The sequence below is a fragment of the Sus scrofa genome, chromosome 15, assembly GCF_000003025.6.
Source record: "Sus scrofa isolate TJ Tabasco breed Duroc chromosome 15, Sscrofa11.1, whole genome shotgun sequence".
NCBI classification, from domain to species: domain Eukaryota; kingdom Metazoa; phylum Chordata; class Mammalia; order Artiodactyla; family Suidae; genus Sus; species Sus scrofa.
In genome coordinates, this window is record NC_010457.5 from 8,862,808 (window position 1) to 8,872,675 (window position 9,868).

The following is a 9,868-nucleotide window of genomic DNA, read 5'->3' on the forward strand; positions in this document are numbered from 1 at the left end:
ACATTAGACATGTGAGGGGAAAAAAACTCAGATCCCAAGATGATAAAACCTGCGCAACATCACAGAACTGTTAAGAGCAGATTGATACTTAAGTCTCTCTGGGTCCAAATCCAAGCCAGCAGTTTCTTCCTGTCCTCCCTGCCTGATGTTTTAGGGACTTCATATTGATGAGATCTGAACAATGTAAGATTAAGTATTTTAGTATGATTTTGAGTGTTTTCCTTTGTAGGGAAATAAAGAGGAAGAGAAATAGAAAGGGAGGAATGTCATTTCTTATTTCTTTCTTTTTCTTTTTTTTTTTTTTTTTTTTTGCTTTTCAGGGCCTGCACCTGCAGCATATGGAAGTTCCTGGGTTAGGCTAGGGATTGAATCAGAACTGCAGCTGCAGGCCTACACCATAGCCATAGCACCATGGGATCTGAGCCACATCTGTGATCTACACCACAGCTCACAGCAGTGCCAGATCCTGAACCCATTGAGGGAAGCGGGGATCAAACCTGCATCCTCATGTATACTAGTTGGATTTGTTACTGCTGAACCACAATGGAAACTCCAAAATATCATTTCTTATATTAAGAATTCTCAGAGTTCCCATCTGGCTCAGCCGTTAACGAATCCGACTAGGAACCATGAAGTTGTGGGTTCGATCCCTGGCCTTTCTCAGTGGGTTAAAGATCTGGCGTTGCCGTGAGCTGTGGTGAAGGTCACAGATGCGGTTCATATCCCGCGTTGCTGTGGCTCTGGTGTAGGCCAGTGGCAACAGCTCCAATTGGACCCCTGGCCTGGGAACCTCCATATGCTGTGGGAGCAGCCCAAGAAATGGCCAAAAAAGACAAAAAAAAAAAAAAAAAAAAGAATTCTCAGTGGCTTTTTCAGAGTGCTCTTTCCATGAGGCATTCTTTTATGTATCATACAAAGACAGATAAAATTGAAAATTAAAATGATGTGATGTAAAATTGAATATACTTACTGTTATCCATTTTGAATCTGGTGCTTAGTTCGTGGCCAAACCATCCCACTAACCTAAAACATTAATAATAATATTAGCTGTTTTTGTCTATAAATATAATCACAATTAATACAGAACTCTAGGGCTTGAATATTAAAATTATTCGTGATGTGAATCATTAAATACTTAAGCATATAATGCTATATCACAAGGCAAATTTATAACTGTCTCAAGAATGAGATAAAATCAACATATTACTAATTATCTTTGAAAAGTCAAATTATCTGAGAAGCTATATTTAATGAATTTGTTCTTATTTAAAATAAAACATACAAAAAGTCTACTTATTTAAAGATTTTAAAACAAAGTGAAAACTCAAAAAAGACAAATAATTAATACAATAATGTATTCATTGGCAATAGAATCCCTGAAGAGAAATAGTATAAAATTAACCTATATAATTGTTGAAAATTTTAACAGTTTTTCTTTCTTTTTTTTTTTTTTTTTTTTTTGTTGGTCTTTTTGCCTTATTCTAGGGCCATACCCGAGGCATATGGAGGTTCCCAGGCTAGGGGTCTAATCGGAGCTGTAGCCTCTGGCCTACGCCAGAGCCATAGCAAGGCTGAGTCTGTGACCTACCCCACGCTATACCACAGCTCACTGCAACGCCGGATCTTTAACCCACTGAGCAAGGCCAGGGATCGAACCTAAAACCTCATGGTTCCTAGTCAGATTCGTTAACCACTGACCGTGACGGGAACTCCCAACAATTTTCCAAAGAAAATGGTTACTTTCAGATTTTAGAAAGAATGTTAATTGACCAGAAATAAAATATCAAACATATGGGAAAAATCATGTGTATGTGTGCTTATTAGATGAAGAAAATAAGGATAGTATAAAGAAAAATAGATTTGAAGAGAAATACAATATTCTTTTTTTTTTTTTTTTTTTTTTTTTTTGTCTTTTGTCCTTTTAGGGCGGAACCCATGGCACATGGAGGTTCCCAGGCTAGGGGTCTAATCGGAGCTGTAGCTGCTGGCCTCTGCCAGAACCACAGCAATGCGGGATCCAAGCCGCATCTGCTACCGACACCACAGCTCGTGGCAATGCCAGATCCTTATCCCACTGAGCAAGGCCAGGGATTGAACCCGCAGTCTCATGGTTCCTAGTCAGATTTGTTTCCCCTGCGCCATGATGGGAACTCCCGAAATACAATATTCTTGATAATCAGTTCTCCCAAAATAAATTTCTAGTATTTTTTGTTTTGTTATGTTTTTGTTAGGGCTGCAAGTGTGACATACGGACGTTCCCAGCCCAGGAGTTGAATTGGAGCTACAACTGCCAGCCTACACCACAGCCACAGCCACATGGAAACTGAGCTGCGCATGTGACCTACACCACAGTTCACGCAATGCCAGATCCTTAACCCACTGAACAAGGCCAGGGATCAAACCTGCATCCTCATGGATGCTAGTCAGGTTCATAACGGCTGAACCACAAGGAGAAATCTTCAATTGCTAGTTTTAATACTGCCAAAACTAAAAATTTCCAAGGCACTTTTTTTCTTGGAATTTGGCAGAAAGTTTTTAAACTTATACAGAATATACAAGTATAAGTAATACATTTTGACATAGAGGGGTATAAAGGTGAATATTTACAAAATTAAATGAATGAGCACAGTACTCATACACATTTAAAATTTTGTATTTAAAATGAAAGATAAAAGATTTTATCTTTATTTTTGATTGGAACAAGGAAACTGTTTACCACATTTAAAAGAGTTTTCATGAAGAGTTTTTTTCATCAGAGAAAGGACAGTGCCCTCAAAGATACACAACCACAGAGCAGGGATGGGGCATTTATAAAAGGAGAAATGCAAATGCCCCATGAATTTGGGAAGCTGGGGAGGAAACTCAATTTCAATAATAATTAAAAATATGAAACAACATAAAGATGAGACCATACTTCACATATCAAATTGACAAAGTCATTTAAAATTTAGATTCCTTTTTCATCAAGGATTCAGTAAAAAGAAAATAAGCTCTATGTCAAATAGTGATAAAAACTTTATAGGGTACAGTTTGAAAATATAAATTAAAAATAGGTATAGTTCTGTGTCCTGATTTATCCAAAGGACTTGTTCCAGTTTATCCAAAGGACTGTTTGGATTATACTATTTGGAGTGCACTAAGATGTATGTGCCAGGACAATGAATACAAATGCTGTTTACAGTGTCACAACAACTTTGTAATAGAGAAATAATAAATATGCAAACTTTATATAATGGAATATTCTGTGCCACTATAAAAATTATATTTTAAAGAATATGTATTCAAAAATAATAAAAAGGGAGATAACAATATTTAGAGTATGTTTCCAATTTCAGATAAAATAAGACTTATTCATTTATATGTAATTATGGCTAGAATGTTAAAAATTTTATTTTCTGCTTTATTCATATACAAGTCAAACTTGGACTTAATAGAAAAACACCAAAGGAGCTTTCATTAATACTAAGATTTTGCAGTTAGAAAAACTGGAAAAAGAGTTCCCTGGTGGCCCACCCAGTTAAGGGTCCAGTGTTGTCATTGTTGTGTCTCAGGTTGCCACTGTGGCACAGGTTCGATCCCTGGCCCTAGAATTTCCACATCCTCTGAGTGTGGCCAAAAACTTGGAAAAGAAGTAGTAAATTATTACTACTTTCAAATTGTATGATTTTTTTTATCTGGTATGAACAAAAAGGTAATTTAGCATGGCAGTCTGGTACAAAATTTTAAGATGAGAAATATCTGAAATTTAAAATTGCAAAAAACTGATATATTAACAGTGTTACAGACCTGAGATAAAAATATTTAAATTCTCCAGAATCTTAACAAGCAGCTTGAATAATATTCAACATCAAGAACATAGAGTTCCCATTGTGGCTCAGTGGTAACAAACCTGAGTAGTGTCCATTAGGATGCAGGTTTGATCCCTGGCTGCCCTCAGTGGGTTAATGATCCAACTTATCCAGCCAATAAGCTGTTCTGTAGGTCACAGATACAGCTGTGATCCCACATTGCTGTGGCTGTGGTGTAGCCCAGCAGCTGTAGCTCCGATATGACCCCTAGTTTGGGAACTTCTATATGCCATGGGTGCGGCTCAAAAAAGACAAAAAAAAAAAAAAAAAGAAGAAAAAATCAATTCTCTTCAAATTGATGTATAAATTTACATAATCTCAATACAATATACAATTAGATTTTATTTGTCTTCACTTGGTACTTGCAAGCTGATTCTAATGCCCTGTGGAAAAACAAACAAATGATACTAAAATATCCCTAAAAAATAACAGCAACAAAGTTGAATATTTCTACAAAATTATATTATCAAACTTCAAAATGAAAACGTGTTACTGTGTTAACAAATTAGTATATAATTCATCATATTAATAAAGCTGATAAAGTTACAGGATCCTCTCCATAGACTGTTGAAACATAAGAGGAGGTTCTATCAAGTAACAATGTATTAAAAAAATCATCTGCAGTTTACATCACAATAGGTCAATCTTTCTAGTATAAAAATATATAGAGATCAATAATGCAAAAATAACAACCCAAGAAAATGACCAACATATATGATTAGATTATATAGAAAAGGAAAATGGCTCTTAAATTTTAAAAAAAGCTTTTCTACTTAATAAGAAAACTACAAATAAAACTACATTAAGATTTTTGCTCACCTCTTAGATTGGCAAAAAATCAAAAGTTCTTTTAAGCACTTTTTTATTTACATGTTTTATAAGTAATTCTCATGTATTATTGTGAGACTATGTATTATTGATGCACCTTCTAAAGAACAAATAAATAAAAGCTATAAAGTTTACAAATATGTGTACTCTTTGATCTGGCAAATTTACTTCTGAGAGTTGACTCTCCAGAACTTGTACCTGTACGAAGTGAATTATGTATAAATATAGCCATTACATACCTTTTCGCAATAGTCCAAGATTGAAATTAACCTAAAACTCCTTCAATTAAAGACTAACTTTATAAATTATAAGTTTACATTATAAAATATCATATAGTTGTTACATCAAAAGTGAATGAAGGAGAGTTCTTGTACTGAGAGTGAATGATTACAAGAGAACAAGAGAAAAGAAACCAAAAAATAAAGACATAGGATAGAACATAGAGTATCTTTTTTTTTTTTTTTTTTTTCCTTTTTAGGGCCATACCACGGCAGATGAAAGTTCCCAGGCTAAGGGTTGAATTGGAACTGCAGCTGCTGCACTATACCACAACAATGGCAATGCTAGATCCAAGCCACATCTGTGACCTATACCACAGCTCACAATAATGACAGATCCTTTATACTACTGAGCGAGGCCAAGGATGGAACCCACATCCTCATGGATACTAGTTGGGTTCGTTAACCCTGAGCCATGAGGGAACTCCCATGTAGTATCTTTTATGAACTGAGTAATTAACTTGCTTATTTTGGGTTTTCTTCCCCAACTAGAATGTAAGCTCATGAGATCAGGGACTTGTCTCTTAAAGTTTCTGGAAGAGCATTTTTATGTGGATGATATATCTTTAGTGAAAGATAGGGAAATTGTGGGTTAGGGCAAGTGACCAGTGTGGTGATTGTCAGGGGAGGTTCTCACAAGCAGAAGAATGAGTATATTTCAGCAAAAGAGGAAGAGTGTTCCAGAAAGTCAAAGCAAAATGTTCAAAGGCTCAACATGTATGGGAGCCTAGAGGCTCTACAAGACTCCGAGGGCCAATTTCCTGCCATCATTCTTCCCCACTTTTATTTCTCTTTTTTGTGTTATACTGTTTGACATTAAATGAATCCCAATTTGTTAAGTTTACTAAATTCCTAGGTGTACAATTAATATTCAACTTAAGAATTATTGTCAGGTGATTTTTCCAGAAAAAAGCACTAAAACTTTTTAGTAAAGTTTGGGTCTGCTTCTGCCGCTTATATTTTTAATCACATATTAATTGCTGATTTCCCTTGACTTGAAAAATCTATGGCTTCAGGGATAACTACTGACATAATATTGTTTGGGAAAAATGTTTGGGGTGGTTAAAAACAAACAAACAAACTTTGAAGGTATTAATTCAAAACGTTCTCATCATTTACAGATGGTTTCCTAAAACTTTCTTCTCCACAGTGAATTAAGGAATTTTATTGCTTCAGGGTCATTTGTTAAGTGGAGAGCACCAAAAGATGTATGCAGTGATAAAACTCATTTTAGCTTTCATTTCCAAAATGGGCTTTTGAAACTTATAGCAGAGTCAGTCATCTATAGAATCGAAGTATTTTGACTTGCAGTAGATAGACATTTTGGAATGCTAGACATCACATGTCTCATATAATAGCCAAATATAAAATTTTGCTGTGAACAGCAAAGAGAAAATAAAAAACAATAAACCTAACACATGAATACAGTAACATTTGTGAGTGCTGAGGAATGAGAAGCTTCAGAAAGGGAAGATGAAGATTGCATTCATATTCCTTATACAAAGCTGGTTGCACCCCCGTACCCCTTGTTGAGTTGTTGGGGATGGGAATTGGGATGGTTGAGAGATAAATGGAAGTTCTAGATATGTTTGGGAGGCTCTAAGAAGAGAAGTTGCCTGAGCCATGTGCCCTCAGCCCTGGGAGGCAATCCAAAGGGTTTGTAAGAATTCCTTTATGCCAGCTTGGTACCATGGTCTTCATATCCAAATGCTGGCAGAATGGACCTGTGATAGCACCTCAGTTTATAACATAGGATTGTGCTAAACCAAGACCAAGAGAATATCCTGAAATTCCTGTGTCCCCAGAGAAGGGGGTTTAAGTGACTGAGGGATTCACTATCCCCACTGGAGCTGGAGGGTTGAAATAAAGGGCATTGGGTTATGGTAGACCACAGACATCATGGAGGATACAGCAGTAACGGAAGCAGAGTTGCCAGGTATATTTTAATAGATTCCAGGAGACGACTGTGAACCAGATGCCTCTCCTTTATCTATGCCTGGATTCTCTGTATATCGCCTACCCTTGCAGCCTTAGATGCCATCCTAAGGAAAAAAGGATAAGAAAAGAACTCTGAACTGACACCTAAACTCTGAATTTACTGAGAAAAATAGCAAAAGTCATTAAGTATATCTCAGAGTTACACGATTGAATTTCCTTCATCAAATGAGTCGATGGATGAAAATAAAGAAAATTATTTGTCCGTTTAAGTTTATGGCCTGATGATATTTATACTTACATAATTTTTTTAAAAAAATTATCAAATTTCCTATGACAACTAGAATTCTATAATCAAATGAAAAATATATTTATCAAAGTACTCATATGTTTTTGCACTAAAAATCCAGAATCAGAACCTATCTTAAATTAATTTGAAAACATAACTGAATAATATCAATGAGTTAAATTGAGTGGGAAAACAAAATCATTGTACAAGGTAATTGTTTATTTGAGGTACTTATGTTTATCATGATGTATATTTATTGAAAACCCATTCTTTCAGCAGAAACTGTACTGGGTCCTGAGGGGAACTCAGTGTCTTCCCTTCTAGTGAGGCTACGATTATGTTTGCATAAAAATAGAGGAATTAAGAAAGGAGTTATAATCTGAATGAATTAGACTTATTCATTCACTATCATTTGGTACAGAGGCATTGACTCTTGTTTTATGTTATTTTTATGTTTTGAAGAGAAGGAAAATACTGCAGTTTGTTGAAGAGAATGTTTTCTTCTGTAGTTACATATCAAAAAATAATTTTTGAGTCCTTTTGCACATTTTGCTTTCTGTGGAAACAAATTCAAAGTTTTTCTTTTAGCATTTTCTTTTTTAAAAAATATGAGGCAAATACAGTGGCTAAAGAGGAAATTAAAAAATACAGAGCAGCAAATGACAACAAAGATATGACACTCCAAAACCTATGGGATGCAGTAAAAAGCCGTTCTAAGAGGAAAGTTTATACCAATACAAGCCCACCTCAGGAAACAAGAAAAAGCCCAAATAAACGAGATAACGTTACATCTAAAGCAGCTTGAGAGAGAAGAACAGACAAGACCTAAAGTTAGTATAAGGAAAGAAATCATAAAGATCAGAGCAGAAATCAATTCAATAGAAACAAAGAAAACCATAGAAAAGATCAAACGAAAAGCTGGTTCTTGGAAAGATCAACAAAATTGATAAACCCCTAGCCAGTCTTATCAAGAAAAAAAGAGAGGACTCAAATCAATAAAATTAGAAATGAAAAAGGAGAAGTAACAACGGACACCACAGAAATACAAAGGATCATAAGAGACTACTACATGCAACTATATGCCAATAAAATGGAAAACCTAGAAAAAATGGACAAATTCTCAGAAAAGTACAATCTTCCAAGACTAAACCAAGATGAAATAGAAAAGGTGAATGGACCCATCACAGCTACTGAAATTGAAACTGTGATTAAAAAACTTCCAACAAAAGTCCAGGACCAGATGGCTTCACAGGTGAATTCTATCAAACATTTAGAGAGGAGCTAACACCTCTGATTTCAAAACTATTTCAAAAAATTGCAGAGAAAGGGATACTCCCAAACTCATTCTATGAGGCCACCATCACCCTGGTACCAAAACCAGACAAAGATTCCACAAAAAAAGAAAACTACAGGCCAATATCACTGATGAGCATTGATGCAAAAATCCTCAACAAAATACTAGAAAACCGCATCCAACAATACATTAAAAGGATTGTACATCATGATCAATTGGGATTTATCCCAGGGATGCAAGGGTTCTTCAATATCTGCAAATCCATCAGTGTGATACACCACATTAACAAACTGAAGAATAAAAACCATATGATCCTCTCAATAGATGCAGAAAAAGCCTTTGACAAAATCCAACACCCATTTCTGATAAAAACCCTTCAGAAAGTGGGCATAACAGGAACCTACCTCAACGTGATAAAGGCCATATATGACAAACCCACAGTGAACATCATTCTCAATGGTGAAAAGCTGAAAGAATTCCCGCTGAGATCAGAAACAAGACAAGGATATCCGCTCTCGCCACTACTCTTCAACATAGTTCTGGAAGTCCTAGCAACAGCATCAGAGAAGTAAAAGAAATAAAAGGAATCCAAATTGGAAAGGAAGAAGTAAAACTATCATTATTTGCAGATGACATGATACTATACCTAGAGAAGTCTAAAGACTCTACCAGAAAACTGTTGGAGCTCATCCACGATTTGGCAAAGTCGCAGGATACAAATCAATACACAGAAATCCACGGCATTTCTATACACTAACAATGAAAGAGCAGAAAAGGAAATTAGGGAAGCAATCCCATTTACCATCACATCCAAAAGCATAAAATACCTAGGAGTAAACCTACCTAAAGAGACAAAAGACCGGTACTCTGACAACTGCAAGCCACTGATGAAAGAAATCAAAGATGACACAAATAGATGGAAAGATACACCATGCTCATGGGTTGGAAGAGTTAATGTTATCAACATGATTATACTACCTAAGGCAATCTACAGATTCAATGCAATCCCTATCAAACTACCAAGGACATTTTTCACAGAACTCGAACAAAATAGTTTAAAGTTTGTTTGGAAGCCCAAAAGACCCAGACTAGCCAAAGACATCCTGAAAAAGAAAAATGGAACTGGAAGGAATCAGGCTCCAGGACTTCAGACTACACTACAAACCAACAGTCATCAGAACCATATGGTACTGGCACAAAGACAGACATACAGATCAGTGGAACAGGACAGAAAGCCCAGAATTACACCCACGCACCTACAGCCAACTCATCTATGACAAAGGAGGCAAGACTATACAATGGAGAAAGGACAGCTTGTTCAATAAGTGGTGCTGGGAATACTGGACAGCCACAGGGAAAAGAATGAAATTAGAACACTCCCTAACACCATACACAA

The 9,868-nt window shown here is 35.9% G+C and overlaps 1 protein-coding gene across 11 annotated transcripts in view; it reads right to left on the minus strand.

Moving 5' to 3' along the window:
• The window catches only part of KYNU (kynureninase), a 135,617-nt gene that overhangs the window by 15,473 nt on the left and 110,276 nt on the right, over positions 1-9,868 (minus strand). For all 11 annotated transcript variants that reach the window (XR_002339332.1, XR_002339333.1, XR_002339334.1 and 8 more), the window contains one exon: positions 971-1,023. Coding sequence is in view for 5 of the 11 variants with exons in the window: in XM_021075834.1 (XP_020931493.1) it covers positions 971-1,023 (53 nt within the window). In the remaining 6 variants the exon portion in view is untranslated. Of the gene's footprint in view, positions 1-970; positions 1,024-9,868 lie in introns of those variants that run through there.